This window comes from Rhinolophus hipposideros, assembly GCF_964194185.1.
Source record: "Rhinolophus hipposideros genome assembly, chromosome: 10".
Classification (NCBI taxonomy): domain Eukaryota; kingdom Metazoa; phylum Chordata; class Mammalia; order Chiroptera; family Rhinolophidae; genus Rhinolophus; species Rhinolophus hipposideros.
The window spans coordinates 55636903-55657122 of record NC_138056.1 but is presented as its reverse complement, the minus strand read 5'-3'; the positions used below and the strand labels follow the sequence as shown (position 1 = coordinate 55657122).

General features: G+C 39.0%; 1 protein-coding gene across 18 annotated transcripts in view; it reads left to right on the top strand.

Moving 5' to 3' along the window:
- Nucleotides 1-20220, top strand: part of DLG2 (discs large MAGUK scaffold protein 2) — a 1856054-nt gene that overhangs the window by 1710702 nt on the left and 125132 nt on the right. For all 18 annotated transcript variants that reach the window (XM_081064699.1, XM_081064693.1, XM_081064694.1 and 15 more), the window contains one exon: nt 1260-1374. In XM_081064699.1, coding sequence (XP_080920825.1) covers nt 1260-1374 — 115 coding nt within the window. The remainder of the gene's footprint in view (nt 1-1259; nt 1375-20220) is intronic.

Genomic DNA, 20220 nt, shown 5'->3' with positions numbered 1-20220 from the left:
TTGGTAACTAAAAGAACCATTTATAATTTGAATTAACATTTCCACGTTTATCTTGTGGGTAAATTGAGCCTTTCACCTACTAGATTTTCCTAAAGCAAGACTCTATTGTGCCAAGGAGACGATAGAACAAGATGTGATCAAGAATATCAAAACTTCAAAAGCGGTTTCTTTTTAGAGGCTGATTATGTTAATAAGTATCTTAAAATCTATTTGTTCTTTATTTTTATTGGACTGACATGGCAAAAATATTTTTCTTATGAAGACAGTATATAATACCTGTCTTTTCTTGATTTTTTTTAGACCCACATTTTTTTTCCAAGTTTAATGTTTCTAAAATATATTTAATGTGAGAATGGTCTCCCATTTCTAACGCCAATCTCTTGAGAAGCTGATTTAAATATGTTGTGTGTCTTAGGAGTGTGATGGACTTTGGCATGTAGGCATTTAATATTAAAGTTATAGGACAGAATTGAGGTATAATCCCAAATAATCAGCTTCTCGCAGCCTCCCAGCAGAAAAAGCAAAAAGACATGGTGTTTGTTTTTACACAATTCGTCAGCAAACACTTGGTTCTCTGGTCTATCAGGTTGAGAGTAACGGGAGACTCACCCAAACCAACATAACATTAGTAATTCCATGGACATTTTTTTAAATTTTGAGATAGAGATTCACATGCAGTTATAAGAAATAATACACAGAGGCCCCATGTACCCTTTCCTCAGTTTCCCCAACGGTAACATTTTGTACAATGGTAGCACATTATCACAACCAGAATACTGACACTGACATAATCCATCAAACTCATTTCGACTGCCCCAGTTTTACTTGTGTGTGTGTGTGTGTGTGTGTGAATGTGTGTGTAGTTAGTCCTATGACATTTTATCACATGTGCAACTACCTGTATCCACTACCATAGTCAATACAAAGAACATTTCCATCACAAGTACCTTTGTTGCCAGTTTATAACCGCACCTTCCTCCTCTCCCATGGACTTTTCACAGACTGGGGATTTGATGGCAGTATATTTTCTAGCTATGTTTTTGGGAAGTGAGTGATGTGTTCTTTTCCTCTTGTGAATGTCTGCAAGTAAATAATGTAAGGAAGTGAACTCTGAGTGTTCCACCAGCCTCGGGTTGTGCACCTTCCTGTTGCTTGGCTAAGGGACCAGCAACAGGGGCACAGGGCTGCCTCGTGCGGGCAGCATTTCTAACTCACTGAAAGCTCAGAACCAAATCTGCCACCTCTGTTTCCATTCCCAGATTACGCTCGATTTGAGGCCAAAATCCATGACCTACGAGAGCAGATGATGAACCACAGCATGAGCTCCGGGTCCGGGTCCCTGCGAACCAATCAGAAACGCTCCCTCTATGTCAGGTAGGCAACGGAGCATTTCTTACTGTGATCTGCACTCTGTGAGCAATCCGGCTTGGGGAGACCAAGGCAACACCTTATAGCAACGGACCATGTGTTTTTATTATCCCAGGCTCCTCAATACACCACTGTAAGACCTAAACTTTAACCATTTTGAAGAAGCTTTTGAAATGTTACTACATCAAAGGCCTCTGCTTTGAGCAAGTTATTAGTTGACCATGGTATGATTCAGGGTAAAGTTCTTAGCACAGGTTGCAGTGAAAATAATGAGAAAAATTATTTTCAATTTTGATAAATCTTAAACATGTGGACCAAAGCCCTGGATATTTGTTTACCATCGGTATGGGAAGTAAGTTTTCCTGTATCACCTCCTGACTTGCTTGATATCTACTGCATTTGCTTCGGTGTATTGATTTGAAATCGGAACGACTCTTTTATAAAGTTATGTGTCTTTTCCAAACAAGTTTGGGTAAAAAGACTTTCTTCTATAGCATCTCATACCAATCATTTATCAGACCACAAAAGTTACTTATTCCTTGCCTGACAGAACTCACCAATTTACCAGGAAAAAGAAAAAAAGATTGATTGAACTTGAAATGCCTTCCATCTTTCAGCCTCATAGTTAACACTTGAGTAAGATCTGTCATCACTCAACTATAATATGCATCTCTTCTTAGCACAAGCTTCCTATATTCCTTCCAAAACACACTTCGTCAATGCTGACTGTACTTTTAAAAATAGCATAAGTGTTAACAGCCAAAGGGGGAAAGTGGTGCCCAATTAACTGTCAAAATGAATCCAGGAGCCAATGGAGGAATCATACCCATCCTCACTGTATTCTGCTCTCCCTAGTCTGCCCCAGACTGTGGTCTGACTCCATCTAAGGTCATATTCTCCTCGCCTGAAATTTCACTGGTATGAGGTGTGTGTTATGGATACTACATTATGTACTTGAATTGACTTATCCTGTTGATTCCACATTGGCTATAAAGTTATCTTTTGTGTGTCTTAGGTAGGCACAGCAGGGCCAGAAAGGAGCAGGATTCCAGAAAGCAGCAGGCTCTCCAGGGCCTTCATTTCCTGACCGCTCTGACAAGCATAGAGTCCCTTCTTAATCCAGGCAGTTCCAGTACCTTAGAAGCCCTGGGATTTTACATTTTTTAAAAACTTAGACTATTACTGTTCCAAATTTCTCCTACTGCATTTTGGAAGATTATTTTGTTATGCTTTGGTGTAATGTCTGAAAGGTACTATTGAAAATCACCCTAGATCGTGTCTTGTGGTGACGCGTCACAAATATGATGGAAAGTGGGTGGCTATTTCTGTGTTTCCTTCTTATGTTATATTGCTGGTCTTTGTGATACAAAATATTTTTTAATCTTGAAATGTTTTAGTCACGGGTAGCAAGTTGGGAAAAACCAATTAGGTTAATAAGATAGAGATAAATCAGTTAATGAAAATAAAATGGTTATACAGAATAAAATTGGAAGGAAAAATTACCATATTGTCCGTATCTTGTTAAAGAATAGAATGCACAAAATGATAATGTACTAGAAGAATTTTGCTGAAAATATACTGATAATAGCTTAGTCCTTTTAATTAAGTTGTAGAAGATTAGGAAAATTAAATGAACTGACAGATGTCATTATGTAAAACGGAAGACTTATTTGAAAGAGTAGAGTTAATCAGAATCAGACCTTTATTCTCCAATATGGTAAATAAAACCATGACGTACAAAAAATTTGAAGACTTAAGGTAACAAAGAATGTTACCTGGTTTACATTCTAATGGTGTTCCTCTATTCTTGAGTGGTGCACCTGTATTGAAGGGAGGAACCACTTTTAAATGAGGCTCAAAAATAGCCAATACTTTATGGGGAATTCTCGAAATGATTCTTACAATAGACACAGGTAATATTTGGCTTCCAGTGTTCGATTCTTAATACTTATTTTGTTCATAGAGGGCTGACTACAGCATCTAAATGACTCTTAGAGGCACATGGAAGAGATATGGGCCATGCATAGAGTTAAAATCAGAGGGAAAGCACTTGCAGCACCTCCGGCCTTGTTCTCATGTGATGTGATAAAACAGACACTACCACTCCCCCCACCCACCACTCCTGCAAGAAAACAAACAAACAAAAAAAAGCAATAAAATGACATGAACTAGCAAGGTCTAAGGGGAATCCTTACTAAAAAAAATGATTCGCTAAGTTTGTACCTTTGTAGTTTGGGGTTTTATTATTATTATTATTATTATTATTATTATTATTATTATTATTATCTGAACACCAATTTTAGCTGTAGGATTTTCATGGAAATGCTTGCTTTCTCTAGAGTAGGGCTAATGAATAGGACTAATACCAGTTGGCTGTGCTTATTTTATAAAGCCAACTAGCTGCTCTCTCAAAATAAACTAGTAGCAAAGGGTTTCTCTAATTATATAAATATCAGAGGATGAGCATGTCCCTTTAATCTAAGAATGACATCCTGGAGTATTAGTCTCTTCATTCTGTTTAGCTTTATGTAAATCTAGGGCTGGAAGAAACCTTAGCTATCACCAGGTCTACTGTTTACAGAAGAGGCAACTACGTCCCCCCGGGGAAGGAAGAGGTTCGCCCAGGACCTCACAGCTCTTTGGTGGCACAGTCAGACCTCCTAAGGGCTTCTCCCCATATCTCTCTGCCTCCCAAGGGCTCAACTTATGTGGTATCAGCTGCTGAGTGCACTTCAGCTGTGATTCCCAGTCTGCTTCTGTCAGCACAGAGCCTGACTCTTAGATTAAGGAATAGGTTAGGAGAGAGGAGAAAGTCAAACATAAAGCTCTTTGGAGTTTTTGCACAGGATAAATTGTGCTACAGGACATATGGGATTCCTTTAGTATTATTCATATTTTTCCATGAAGCCAAAACCTAAAGCAGAAAGCAAGCAGCTTCTCTGCTCTGTAGTAAACAACTTAGCAGACTTCGTTGAATATTTATCTACACCACAAACCATACTTCCCCTTGTAGTTGCCTCTTCTACCCTATCCACACAGACTCTCTCTTCTCTCTTCTCTCTCCCTTCCTCCTCTCTCTTTCCTCTTCCCTCCTCCCTCCCTCTCTCATCCCTAGCACTACTCTGGCTGTGTCTGAGAGGATGTGTCTTCTCAGGATCTTGCACAAGCTGGCCTCATTGCCCTACTAAAAATGATTCTCCCCATGATAGCAATTTCTTTGCCTGAAAGTGTTGCAGGGAGGGGGAAAGGAAGTACCCCATCTGAGCCAGGCAGTGTTTTAAACTTGAGCCAACCCTCTCTATTTTCCATCCTAGTTGTAATGATTTTCCTTCTCTTAATCTGCTGTGTAAGGTGCTTGAAGCGCTTGACGTGCAATGGAGTTGATTGTTGCTAATGATAATACTGTATCTGTTCTATGTGAATGATTTGGATATATTTGATTGAAGGGGCTATTTGTATTGTATATTTCCTGCATTGTGAAGCATATCTAGTTGTAGAACCTTAAAAGTAAATAAAATGTTAAAAATTTGAATAAAATATTTTTCAAAATGCTCCACAAGTACATTATCGATTCTTCAGACGGAGATGCTTTTGGGCTCCTAAGCCCCTGGAATATGGATCTTGTCACACATACTTTGAGGCTCTCAGTATGGGCAGATTGAGGTCTCCTCACTTCTACAATATGTGCTCCCCTTCTTAGCTACCAGCTGCTTAAGGCATCCATGTACCGGAAAGCAAGGGTTTTCCTGCTGCTCATAGGAATGGACCTTTATATCCAAATGCTACTAAGAAAGGTCAGTGATATAGGGGATTAAAAAAATCACACAAAAGGGCAAATAGCTAAGGAAAGATCTTTTCTTCTGATAAAAGAGAATAAAAGCACCCAGGACACTGGGAGAATGAGGAGGGGAAGAAAACAAAGCAGGTAAGTCCACGATTGGGGAATAAAAGGTCATAGGAAAGAATGTAAAAGAGGAACTTGGGCCATGCTCACTTGTTAATAAAAGCTATCGATTTCGAGTGTTCCGGTGAATAACCTCCCTGCTGTGCATTAGGGTTTAAAAGTCAGTTGCTATGATTTATTTATGCATTCATCAAGCATTTTTTTGAGTGTATATTCTGTGCCAGGACCTATAATGGACACTGAGGACCCGGCAGTAAAAGTCATGTTTCCTGTCCACCAAAAATTCATGTCTAGTAAGACAGATGAAGGGAACACAATCAAATGCAGTGTGGTATGGAAAGTGAGCTCTAGAAAGGCCTAGAACTTTTATTGCTTCCTAATGTAAGGATCTCTGAATTGGTTCTTCATGATCCAAGTTCACCCAGAGGCCTTCGAGTTTTTTCACTCAAGAGTAGAAATACATTCTTCATCATGACCCTGTAAATACATACACCACACACACACATAAAGCCTAAAGGTAATTTTCACCAAACTGTATGAACACTTTTTATATACAGTGTACTTTGTTATTTTTCGTTCTATTTGTCTCCTTTATTTAAAAAATGGAGGTCACATCTCATTCACTTGACGTAACAACTCACCAATGTGTTATGATCCACAGCTTACAGGTGGAGTAAACAAGAAACAACTGATACATGTTGGTGGTATTTATCATTTATTATAAAAGCAACCTTTTCCCCCGAAGAACAGAGAGACCATTATATTGATTCTGAACAAAGTACTGTTTCTCAGTACCTTTTATTTCCTTCAGCAAGGGAAGAAGGACAGACTTCCTGGCGACCTTTTACATTTTCAGTCCTCTAGACCCCATGAAGGCTGAAGGGGAGAGCCAGGATTCTGTGGCTCCAGAATGTCCAGCTCTGTCCAGGCATTTCTCATCCCCCAAAAGAGCCTAACCAGAGGCAGAGTTTGAAAAGAATTCATCTGGAGACACAGATTAGAAGAATCACTGTCCTTACAATGGGCCCTTTCTGGTCTTTATAGATGACATCAATGTTCCTAATCCCATGATTTCTTCCACTTCCCTTCTGCATTCTTCACCCCTCCAAGCCCTCTGCTCATAGCTTTCTGTTCTGGATTTCAAGGCTTTATTTCTTTTTTTACAGTGGTTCTAAGTCCACATTTTACACTGATAACTCAAAATTGTTGCTTCCTAAGACAGCTTTTGTTTCAAAGGACATAATATGACAAATACACCTAGGTCAGTCTCCTGCCCCATTGTTTAACATCAGGCTTTCATGCACTGATGCATTAGTGCATTGATTCTTCCATTCAACAAACATGGTTGAAGTACAATGTACCAGTCTGCAGTAGATGTTAAGGATACAGAGATGAATAAGAACACACACCTTCTTCCCTCAGGATTGTCATTGTCCACACCTGTTGGCAATTCAAACAGTGTGCAGGTTATCATTGTAACTCTCATTTCCTAATACCTTATGTGTAATATACCTTGCAATTATTATCCTATGTTAATCTTTACAATATGCCTTATAAGGCTTTCTACAGTGAAATCTGCCCAGAAGAGCACTAGTATTTAAAACTGATCACTCAGCAGAGTGATCACTGTGGTCTTTATTAAAGTTTTATGGCAAAACTCCCTAAAACGGAAATACCATTTAATACTGGAGTTGTATAAATCCCAGTTAATGTCTTAATTTTCTTACATTCTTAGTGCCTTATGTCATAATGCTTGGCATAAAGACGTCTCCTTAGTAAATATTTGTTGACTTAATTAATTCCTACATCTTCCTTAGATGTGAAAGAAAAACATTAGACCATAAGCCAAGATCTTTGAGTAGTCAATCCTATGGAAGTTCAATGCCAGTTGAGTCGTCCCCAAGTGAATAGACTGGCCATGTTCTGAGGACCGAGGCTCTACCCACTGGTGTTGAGACTTCCAGGACACATCTAGCACTACATGGCCTTTCAGGCTGCTTCGTTTGCATGCTGAACTCTGTGACTCTGTTTACACTGAGGCCTAATTCAACAATAGATTTACACAAGCACATACAGTTTATACCCTCTTAGTGAGAGGACTTGGGAAAGGGGTAGGGCCCAGGGTGAACCTCATCCTGTGTCTCGTTCTCAACACTCTTAGTCTTCCTAGTCTAGGGACAAAAGACTGGAAGTTACATTGAGGGAAGTCTTGAAAACAAATCCAACCCAGGATTCTTCATCCGATGGGTTTTTATGCTAGAGGAAATATGTTTTCACCTGATGGATTTGGTGGGAGGGGAAAGCTATAAGTAAGAGACTGTGGTCTTTTGGTTTTTGTTAAGTTAGCCTATCCTTCCACTCCACTTCTTGCCCCCACTGCACTGCTGGTCAGTAACTGAGGTGAGGGAGAATGAGGAATGGAGCCTGCCAAGGGGCTTCGCTCCAGTGCGAAGCTGCTTCCAGCTTCACTTGGCTATGGATTTCGTAAGGCAAAGCCATGACATTTGTGGACTTCATTACAAGTCAGATTTTTATCTTCTTCCTCTTCAAACTTGGACTTATCACTATCTCAGCAGCTGTCCCCATAGGACATGTTACAGTCAGCTGTGTGCACCCCTGGCCCAGTACTTGGCGCAGGGTTGGGTGACAATGACGAAAGCCCATGCTCATTGTACTATAATACAGTGAAGATGAAATTAATCCTGTAGGGCACAAGTTTAATTCATATTCATAGACCTTCTGTTTGGTTAACACTTTATAGAGAACTCCTCCAGACAGACCAGGCTCTGGTCTGGGCTTAATCTTATTGATGGCTAGGACTTGAATTCCTCATTTATAAAATGGACAGAAAACCTCGTTCACAGGCTTATGGTTAGGATTAGGTTAAACTAAGTCAATGAAAGAGCCTACCAAATGGGACTCGTTAGGTTAAGGGGAGGTCATTATACCCCTTTGAGTGCTCAGAGCCTGCCTCCTAATCTGGTGCCTCCTTTAAATCCGAATAGATTTTGATTCTTCATTTATACTTTGAGACTCATTAGCATTAAGCTCACTCTTTTGTGAATTTGCATTTTTTAATTGTATCCCCACTTGTGGAATAAAAGGCTTTGTTTTCAGGAGACTAATTTTAAGCCTGAAATATAATAGAAAGGAAGAGGAGTCATGGGAGTCTGGGGAGTTTTCTCGTTCCCCTGAAATCATACACTGGCCCTGACTTTTAAAAGGCTTTTAATTTTTAGATTTCTGTAGGAAGAGGAACAGAAGTACCATGGGTGACCATTCCATTGACCATCACATTTTTCCTCTAGCCCTCTATCCCAAGGTCTAGAATCCAGATATATTTTTATTAACAGTGGGCCCTCCTTTATTCACTCACTCACTCACTCATTTATCCAGAAAATCTTTTCTGAGCCATAACCATTCACCTCACACTGTACTGTGTTCTGAGGATAAAAAGATTATTAACAGGGCATCTTTACTGCCCTTAAAGCACTCAAGGGTAACTCTTCCAACCTGGATTCTGCTCCCAACCTCCCACCCCATGGTAATCATATTTCCAGAAATCTTGCATCTTCAGAGGTGACTGGCCTCTTCACCCAAAATTACTACTTCCTAGAGTAATCCAGACAGCTTTAGCTAGAAAAGAGAGAAGAACAGTAAAAAAGTGGGACAGAGGATGATGCTCACTGAAGAGAACAGGTGAGAGGTGAGGGCATGGAAAAACTGAGGGAACCTTCACCCTAAATCATGAGGTTAGGAGCAAGATAATAAACTCCAGATATTTCTTCTTTAATCTCAGTACCTGCCATGTTATAGGAATTCCTTAAATACTTTTTCAGTGAACTTTTTGAGTGGCAATTGAAGGTGATGATTGAACAGACCAAGGTATTAAGAGAATCATCACTGACTCGTAGATGATGGTTGAGCACGTGCTCCTCTGTGTTCCTCTACACAACGTAACTGCTGTCTTCTTACCTTCACACCTTCTCCTTTTAAGCCTATTGACTCACCTGTTCCCCACACACACACATACACTGGATGGTGAATACCTCTTGGATGGAGATTTGTCTGGTTACAGTCTCTATCTGTACAGTCGGGCATTTGGTAACTGCTGACCCAATCAAATGAATTATGGATGCCACGAGATTGGAGAACATTTACCTTTAATACAAATTTTACTTGATCAAATAAGTAAGCTGTCCTGTTCAGTAGTGATAAGCATATCAGACTACATTTTTTAAACTCATGTAGCCAAATAAATGCCATTCTTAATATAGGTTAGACTTCAAATACACTTTTTATTATAAATCCATAGAACAATAAAATATCAAATATTCACAAGTACTTTTTTAAAATTTAATTTAATTTCATTATTAGTTTCAGGTTTACAAAACAACATAAATGTAAACATTTACACCCTTCACAAAGTGATAACCCCACCAAGCCTACTACCCCTCTGACATTGTACATAGCTACAATACCATTGACTGCATTTTCTATGCTGTACTTTACATCCTGTGAATATGTATATATATTATATATATGTTTACATAATATATATAATATACATATAATTATAGTTGACATTCAATATTATTTTATATTAATTTCAGGTGTACAGTGCAGTAGTCAGGCATCTACATAATCTAAGAAGTGATCTCCATGATAAGTCCAGTAGCCATCTGGTACCCTACCTGATCTTTGTGACATTATTGATTATACTAGGTCGGACAATTAAGTTCGCAAACTCATCCTAGAAAAAGTGCTACATACCTCCTTGCTGAATATCACTACGGTCACCTTCCAAGTACTCCCCTGGGGAAGCTATGCATCAATGTCAGCATCTAGTCCAGCCACAAAGCAATTTTGGAACTCTTTCTGGAATGGCCATCAGAGCTATCATCGTGTTACCCTTGATGTCCTGAATGTCATCAAAATGTCTTCCTTTAAATATTTCCTTTATCTTCGGGTAAAGAAAGAAGTCATTGGGGACCAGATCGGGTGAGTAGGGAGGGTGTTCCAATACAGCTATTTGTTTACTGGCTAAAAACTCCCTCACAGACAGTGCCGTGGGAGCTGGTGCATTGTAGTCATGCAAGAGCCATGAATTGTTGGCAAAAAGTTCAGGTCATCTCACTGTTTCATGCAGCCTTTTCAGCATTTCCAAATAGTAAACTTGGTTAACTGTTTGTCCAGTTGGTACAAATCCATAATGAATAATCCCTCTGATATCAAAAAAGGTTAGCAACATCATTGCAACAAGTTCGCGAACTTAATTGTCTGACCTCATATTCCCCATATTGTATTTCACATCCCCTTGACTATTTTGTGACTACCAAGTTGTACTTTCTAATCCCTTCACCATCTCTCCCATCCTTCAGTGCCCCTCCCATCTAGCAGTCATCATCTATAAGTCTATCTCTGTTATGTTTGCTCGTTTGTTCTGTTCTTTAGATTCCACATATAAGTGAGATCATATGGTATTTGTCTTTCTCAGTCTGACTTATTTCACGTAGCATAATATTCTCTAGGTCCATCCATGTTGTTGCAAATGGTAAAATTTCATTTTTTATGGCAGAGTAATACTCCATTGCATAAATGTACCACAATTTCTTTATCCAGTCGTCTATTGATGGGCATTTCAATTGTTTCCGTGTCTTGGCTATTCTGAATACAGCTGCAGTAAACATAGGGGTACATATATTTTTTTCAAATTAGTGTTTTGGATTTGTTTGGATACCCAGGAGTGGAATTGCTGGATCATAAGGTAGTTCTAGTTTTAATTTTTTGAGGAACATCCATACCGTTTTCCACAGTGGCTGCACCAATCGGCAAATCCACCAATAGTGCACGAGGGATCCCTTTTCTCCACAGCCTCACCAACACTTGTTGTTTGTTGATTTATTGATGATAGCCATTCTGAGAGGGGTGAGGTAGTATCTCATTGTGGTTTTTATTTGCATTTCTATGATAATTAGTGCCATTGACCATCTTTTCATATGTCTGTTGGCCCTCTGTATGTCCTTTTTGGAGAAATGTCTATTCATGTCCTCCGCTCATTTGTTAATTGGATCGTTTGGGGGTTTTTTGGTGTTGAATTATGTGAGGGTTTTTTTTAAAAAATAAATTTTGGACATTAATCCCTTATCAGATATATCATTAGTAAATATCTTCTTCCATTCAGTAGGATGTTTTTTTTGTTTTGTTTTGTTGATGGTTTCCTTTGCTGTGAAAAAAACTTACTAGTTTGATGTAATCCCATTTGTTTATGTTTTCTTTTGTTTTCCTTGCCCAAGAAGACATATCGGTAAAAATATTACTAAGGGTAATGTCTGAGAGTTTACTTCCTATTTTTTCTTCTAGGAGTTTTGTGGTTTCAGGTCTTACATTTAAGTCTTTAATACACTGTGAGTTTATTCTGGTATATGGCATAAGAAGATGGTCCCCTTTCATTTTTTTGCATTTGTCTGTCCAGTTGTTCCAGCACCATTTGCTAAATAGACTGTCTTTACACCAGTGTAAATTCTTTCTTCCTTTGTCACAGCTTAAATGACCATATAGGTATGGATTTATTTCTGGGCTCTCTATTGTGTTCCATCTATGTGTCTGTTTTTATGCCAGTGCCATATTGTTTTGATAGCCTTGTTCACAAGTACTTTTTTTTTTTTTTTTTTTTTTTTTTAAATTCAAGTTTATTGGGGTGACAATGATTAGTAAAGTTACATAGGTTTCAAGCGTACGATTCTGTAATACATCATCTACATATCACACTGTGTGTTCACCACCCAGAGTCAGTTCTCCTTCTGTCACCATATACTTCACAAGTACTTTTAAAACACTTAATAGTCATAATCATAGTCATAATAAATAGCGAACCATAATTGCATCATATTCTGAGCCAAGCAATTGCTAAATACCTTATGTGAATTATTTTATTTAACTCTCACAAAAACTCTATGAGATAGGTCCTATTTTTAGTCACATTGTAAAGAAGAGAAAATGGAAGACCAGGGTTGGCTTTACCTAGAAGAGGCTAAATTGGGACTAGAACTTAAGCATGCTGTCTTATGCCCTTACCTATGGTTCCATGTGACTTTTGTGAAGGACTTTCATTTATTTTATTGTATTTGATATAGTATGTCTGTTAAGTAGACACTGTTTTCTCACAGTTTTCCGATGAGGAATCTGAGGCGCAGAGTATTAAACTATTTGCTCTTTTCTCCAAGTATAGTGGTACCATGCCTTTGCCTTAGTCCTTTACACGTCTCTTTAAAGATGTGTAAACATATAACTCACACATCTCTTTTCCTACTGTTTGCCTTGCATTTCATTTACTGCCATGTTGCATACTACCTAATTTTTATACAACTACCTAATGCATTATTAAATGTTGAATAGGCAGTTGAATATCACACAATCACCTTAGATTTTATACTCTAGTTTGAAGATGCCCAGAGCATGCAGATTTCTGATTAAATTGAGCAAGTCCTGTAGCCATTGCAACGGTATTAACAAATTCTCTGCCCCTCTTCTGCCAAGACAGAGTCTGTACCCTGGGTAGCCCTTATACAAGTAAAATCCCACATCAAATAACACAGTTTAAGTGCCTATCACACATAGAGCCCTGCACATGGGGGCACATGCGGCCTGACATCCACAACCAGCTACCCAATTTGCAGGACCTGTTAAGTAGATGAAAATGAAAATATGGGGCTCCTGGTTCAAAGATGAGGGTATCAAGTCAGTGAGAACAGAGCATAATACTAAGTGCGGGACTGTGTGACCACACAGTTCCACACCCCTGATGCCAGTCCTGCTGACACATGGTTTAGGACATTTTGCTCGAAACTGACAGCGTGTGTGTTTTTCTTAGTATGCAATGCAGTAAGGGTAAGAAACACAAAGAAAGTGTTGGGAACATTTTCAAGGCTCCAAGCTTTTACCAAAAGTCTTTTATCAAAAAGAGTACTTCATACAAATTATCCACATGTCTGCTTTTAGGATATGTAGAAACACTATCTTGCAGCTTTCTTGGTACTTGAGAAACTTTAAATTCCCACTTGCTCTGAGCTTTCAGTGGCCCACTTGGTGTCATCTCATCTCTCTGCACTGAAGTAAGTCTTTCAAAAACTAAGTAGTGTCATTATTTTACATTTAGTTAGCACCTGCAGTATACATTTATCTTCCTGTTCTGCAAGTTTTCACCCCCTTCCCTTGCTCCTCAAGCCTAAATTTTAAAGAAATGTTTCAAAGCTCCTTGGACGATGTTGTCAGTCACTGGTATCTGTGGCTGTTGGTGTCTTTTCCATGTGTAATTTTCTAAATGTAGAGACTGTATGACTAGTAGATTTCCCTGACCAAGCACATTAGAATAAAAAACCAGGGACTTGACAACTTAATATCACCAAGTAAGAATTCTAAAAATAATAAACACACATACAAAGTATAATATGCATTTTAAATTGATTGCTCTTTATTATTGCCACCATTTTATGTAAGAAAGGATATTTTAATACCAAAAGAAAAATAAGAATATACTTCAGGAAAAGTACTCCAAATTTTAAAATTTATAGTTTTAAAACCTCACTAGATGAATCTACCTATTTCTTCTATCCATATAATCCTACTTTATAGATGAAAAAATTAAGGCAAACATTGTGATGGCTAAATTATTTAACTCTTAACCCTGCATCTTTTGGTTCTAAATGATTCTAAAATGGTTGGGATACATTTTTGACCTTTGTCCCTTCTTAACAAAGAAAGCCACCTTTTAGATTTTCTTTTTCCTCGTCTACTTTCTTCATCTTTTATACCATTTTCCCAATATGTAGGAAGCCCAGACCACCTTCTGTTATAAACTGATGCTTGCTTTTTCGTGATGCTTATTAAAAGGTAAGAAGGAATTTTCCTTCATCAAAACTATTTTTTATTATTTTTTAAATTGCATTTGTCTTTCTTTTACACGTATGTCATTCTTTCTTCATTTTTAAACAGACTCTTTTTAAAGATATCATCACATTATGGTATCTTCCATTATATTTTAAAACATTATATATGCTGAATTGTTTCAGACCAGATTGCTTACATCATATATATCCCCCTACCCCCAATTTTCTTAACAATGCCTTTCAGATGCAGGATCCCACACTTTAAAAATCTGATTCCATGAGTAAAATAATGAGAAAAATAGGATGTGAACTGTAGAACTTTACAATAAACGCACTATTTGGCAGCTCCTAGTGACCTCTATCATAAAAATATAAATTATCATTTAAAGTAACTTTGTAGTTCTTACTTTCCAGACAAAGTTGTTAAACCAGTTCCAGTACCTTCTTCTGAACTCTTTCATTCTTCTGTTCCTGTTAGGAGAGCTCTGAGTTGGTTATCAAGAAGGGGTCTCTATGTTTCTGGTTGCCATGAAGGCAGGTTAGCAGAGAATTTTCCCACTTTCTAGAAGTCCAACATTGTATGAATACCATTGTTGGCTCTTTATAAGATGATGACACTTTTCTCTGTTTTTAAAATTTCTTGTCCCTGCCCCTTCCCTCATATGTGGATGCCCCATAGAACTCCCACCTCTACAATATGCTAAATGCGTTCTTAATTATATAATGGATACAGATGTCCTGAGGTTAAGGAGATGGGAGTGAGAATTGAAATCACATCATATCTGCAAGAGAGTGTCATTATTATCCCCATTTTACAGTTAATGAAACCAGGGCTAGATAGATGATGTTATTGCACAACAAAGAAGGAGAACAAATATAACTCAGTTCTGTCTGATACCAAACCCTTGCTCTAAACTTTAATGTCCAGGTTTTCTGGAACTACCACATTTTCTTGGATGTGCCTGATTTCATATATGCTCCCTCATTCCTGATGGTACTTATAAGTGTTATAGAAAGTCCTGTAAGTTTTGCACTCGAAAATATTGTCATTTAATGTATAGTGCACCTCCCTCAATAATAAATGAGGACCTTAAAGATGGCTGGTGAGTGGATCCTTGCCATGGAGTTGTGATGGCTCAAATTTGAATCACAGGGTCACACCCTCTGTTGACCAAGCATCTTCATCAAAGAGGCATGAGCTTTCCTGCTACAGGCTGCTGGGAACAGGATGAGAGGATTGCAAGACCGTATCACTTAACCTACAGTGAGTATGGTATAGTGGAAAGGATATGGGTTTCAGTTTTTCTTCAGTGCCTGTTAATTACAGAATACTATGTAGGATGCTATCAGGACTGAAAAGGTAGATCAGATAGGCCCGCAAGGATTCAGCTAAAAAGGAAAAAACAGATGAAAATAAAATTATATTATTCTGAATCCAGACTCTGCTTCAGGATCTAACAATGTGTGTAGAAAATAGAGATTTGAAAGGTCAAGTATGATGGGTTCTAAAAGTAAAGCTGTGGATTTTTTGGTCATCTTTGGCAGTATATTTCCTCTCTGCAGGAAGTAATTAGGTAGGGATTGTCATAGAATGAAACACTGACTCCTCTAAAATGCCAATTCACTCAGCTATTCATTCATGAGTTTATAGTCCAGGTGGAGTAGGCAAAAAGCCTGAGTTTTAGAGTCAGAAGTACCTGGATTTGACTTCTGCCACTTACTGCCTGTGTCATGACTTTGGCAATTCATGTCCTCTCCCTCTGGGCCTCAGTTTCTTCTATAGAATGAGGATAATTAGTACACAACTCCAAAAGCTTTATGAAGAATAATGTTTGTAAATCATCTAGGGGATGAATATCCCCTAGAAATCAAAATTTCAACAAGAATTCCAGGTGCTACTTGGAATAAGGGAAATTTGGGAAATAGTGTTCTTTGGAAATTATTTGAAACACTGCTAAAAACACAAGTAGTAATGAATAATGTGCTCCAGCCCTATCCAAAATACTAGGGTGCTTACTGCATTGTTTAAGCCACATAAACCCAAATCAGTGATATTATACCAATGAAACAGTAGTTAAAGTAAGGACTTCTTAAAATGGTAAACTAATCACAAATCAATATAGAACCAGCAGTCAATGCTTCTAGAATTTAACCTTTTACTGGAAGGCTCAGACTGTGGCTCTTAGAACCTAGCACAAAGTCTAAGTGGAAAGAAGTTCCATAAATATTTGCTAAATTCTGTTGAAATTGTGGAGGGCATCTGGTTGGTTGTTTTTTCGTTGTTTTATTTTGTTTTCCATTAAAACTGAAGGTGCTATGAAAGAAGTCTGGTGAAAATTAGGTCTAACACTCATTTTGTTCACTTGTTCCTCAAACTTCTCTATTTATTCATTTTATAAACAACTATTGATAGCCTGTGTGCCAGACGCTTAAATAGGTTCAAGGAATACAAGGATAAAAACAAATAGTTCTTGCTTTAGGGTACTCCCAATCTACTGGGGAGGCCAATAAGAAAAGGTGTCCAAATCACCACCCTACACTGAATTTAGATTGGTCTGGTCTGATTAAAAGGGATTTCTCCATGGGAAACTGAAAGCCCCTATGAGGGGAGGTCATGTCCCTAGACTCTTTCCCTCTGTAACCAGTGCACACTGGCTTTCTCTTCTGGGAAGGATGAAACTGGAGGTCAAATTTCTCTCCTCTGTGCATGCTTCGGCAGCATGCCTTGAGATTTTGGTCTGTTGACTCTGAAAAGCAATTCAGTATCTCTCTAACACAGGTTTGTTTTACTAGTTGGCTCTTCTTACTTGATCTCAGTATCTTTCAACCTTGGCTGCACGTTAGAATCACTTGGGGACCTGTAAGAAAAGACTTGTTTTCCTTTACACTACTCACTGTGCTTTATAGTACTGTATTTCTGACACCATATGTGTGGGGTTTTTTTCCCCCCACTGACCAACACTGACCAATTATCTAACACCAGCTGTTACTGAACCAAATTTCATGTGCCCAATGCTTCAAAAGGCCAAAACTCACAACATCAGAGTTTGGAGTAATGAAAGGTTTATTGATCAAGAAAGTGCCAACCGAGAAGATGGGAGACCCAGTGGTGCCTCAAATCTATTTTGCCCGCTAGACTAGGGTAAGGGTTTTGAAGGGGTGAGGGTAACAGGTATGTGAAATGCTGGTGGGGCAAGTTTTAATTGGAGGAACTTGGAACTTGGCCATTTATGGTAAAGGGGTGTCAACCCTGGCTCTTCTGGACAATGGACACTTGGCTTCTGCAAGAGTTCCAGTGTTCAAGTTCTCGTTATGTCCTGGTCCTTTGGTTCTGTGGGGTTGGAAGGAGCCTTTGGTTTCAGGTGCAACTGGAGGTCAAAGTTCTCTCCTCTGCACATGCTTCAGCTGCATGATTTGCAGTTTTGGTCTATTGTCTTTAAAAAGCAACTTAGTATATTGCTAAAAAATACAAGACCATTTTGAGTTTGTTCTGCAGTTACACAGCATGGTAATTTAACTCAATTCTGACACTTTCTACATGAAGATAGCGTCATAACCCACAGGTTGAGGGCTCAGTCCCACAAGACTGCCCCCATTTCCCAAGTCAAGGTGTCACCTGTGTTTCTGACTCATTGGCTATAACCCAGAGGTTCCCATAATACCCTCCTGGGGTTCGATAATTTCCTAGTGCAGTTCATAGAACTCAGGAAAAGTTTACTTGGTAGATTACTGGTTTATTAGAAAGGATAAAACTCAGAAGAAAAAAAAACAGATGGACAAAATGCATAGGGCAAGGTATGGGGAAGAGGCACAGAGCTTCCATGTCCTCTCTGGGAGTGCCACTCTTCCAATAATACCACGAGGCAAATCCCCAGGAGTGGGGACTCAAACCCTGGATTAAGAAGGTCCTTGGCTTCACACAGGAAATAATTCAAATGTGAGCTGATAATAGAGTTTAAAGTGAAAGTAAGTTTATTTAGCAGAGAGTAAGAAAAGGAAAGGCCACCCCACTGACAGAATGGAGGTCTCTAACTGCTAGTGAAACAAAGACACCCCTTCTTTACCAACCCCCCCCACCATCACCACCACCATTAGGCTAGGATTGATATGTGTTTCTTGTTTCCATGGAAAACTTCTTGGTATAGGACACTTCTGCAAGGTACAAGAATAGGAGCAGATTTACCCTTTCATTTTTGTAAGGTACAGCCTGTGGCTAGTTTGTAATAGGTTTAACTATGTGAATGGCCATAATGGAATCTCTTTGCTCAACAGGCTTCGGAGGGTCTGTTCTGTGGGATTGATTGACGTCTGCACTAGTTCTGTGTCTGGCAGCACGTAGGCAGCAGGCTAAGAATCCTACCTCCTAGTTCCTTCTTCTGTAAAAATAGTCCTCATGCCCCTTCCCTACGTAACCCCCACCTCGATGTCTTCAGCAATCTAGAAGCTCCCTGCACTCCAGTCATTTAGGCTTTTTATGGAGGCTCTATTACATAGGCATAATTGATTAAATCATTGGCCATGAATGTTCAGCCCCTTTCTCTATTTCAGAGATCAGGAATGGCACTAAAAATTCCAACCTTCTAATCACATAGTTGTCTTGACAAGCAACCCCCAGCCTGAGGGTTTTCCAAAAATCACTTCAGTAACAAAAATAGGTGTGATTGAAAGGAGCCTGTTATGAATAACAACAGACACCTTTATGGCTCTTATCATAGAGGAAATCCCAAGGATTTTAGGAGCTCCGTGCCAGGAATGGGACAAAGACCAAATATAAATTTCTTATTGTAAATCATAATATCACAAGTACTCTTAAAATCCCCAGTACCCAGGCCCCAACCCAAACCTACTGAGTCAGAATCTCTGAGAATGTATCCTGGGTATCAATATTTTTTAAAGCTCCTCTAGTGATTCCAGTGTGTAGTAGCAACATTAAGAACCACTATTTTATCTTTTCTTTTTTTTCCCACCTTTATTTTCTGCCTGACTAAACAACAGCTTGCATGGAAGTCTAATGCAAACCTGCCGTTATGGGAAGACTAGTTCCTGGGATGGCTTTCAGTTTTGATCACATTCAGACTCAGAATTTGAAAACCAACCTTAAACCTGATGCTCTAATTTGCAAACTGAGCAAAAATTGTATTTCCTAGTTCAAGACTAACTAACTTTGGAAAGCAGATTGAAAAGAGTGGAAAGATTTCTTAAGAATCAGAGTTCAAACATTCATATTTTGATTTTTGGTGAAAAAGAAACTGTTTAGAAGCTCTTAAATTGCAAAAGGTCCCTTGGAAAAGGCTCAGAGAGTACAGGTAAGCTCCCAAAAGCCTGGTTTGAATGCCATATGTTGTGTGTGTGTGTGTGTGTGTGTGTGTGTGTGTGTGTGTGTATGTATGTGTGTGTTAATGACAGGCCTGCAATAAATTCAGGTACTACTAGTTTTACTCAATCCTCATTTCTGGTCCTTGCTGCTCCCTCCTCCCCACTCTGTAAGTGCACTGTCCCCCATCCCCCTTCAGACCTCCCCCACAGTTTGACCCTGGCCTTTCGGGGTTTATCTTTTTTATCTGCACCACTCCTGCCCCCCTTAGGGGTTTAGCCTATCCCAAGTCTCAGAAATTGGTTGGCATGGAAACATTAGATGAGCCTGCCTGCTGGGAGAGATGTTCTGTTTCCAAGTGAAAATGGAAAAGATTCAATTGTGATTCACTTCCAGCCATTTTAACTCTTGAATTCATCCATTTATTTAAACTGTGCCCATGGTTCCTGACCACCTATGAGTTAACGGAGATTATCTTAATCCAGACTCTGCCCGCCTCTGCACCTGCCTCCAGGGAGCAACCTGCTCTTTTATTTCCCTCTGCCTTTGCGCTGATCCTTTCTTCAATCTGAATACAGTCTCCTCCTTTGCATTTCTGTCTAAAAGGCTCTCAAAGGCCTTTTAGGATACAGACTTCCTAGGAACTTTCCCCGCCCACACCACTTCCCCCTCCTCTCACAGCACTGCAGTTATAGTGATTGTGGGAAGCTCCAAGTTTAGGGGACTGTTTTCCTCCCTCAACTATG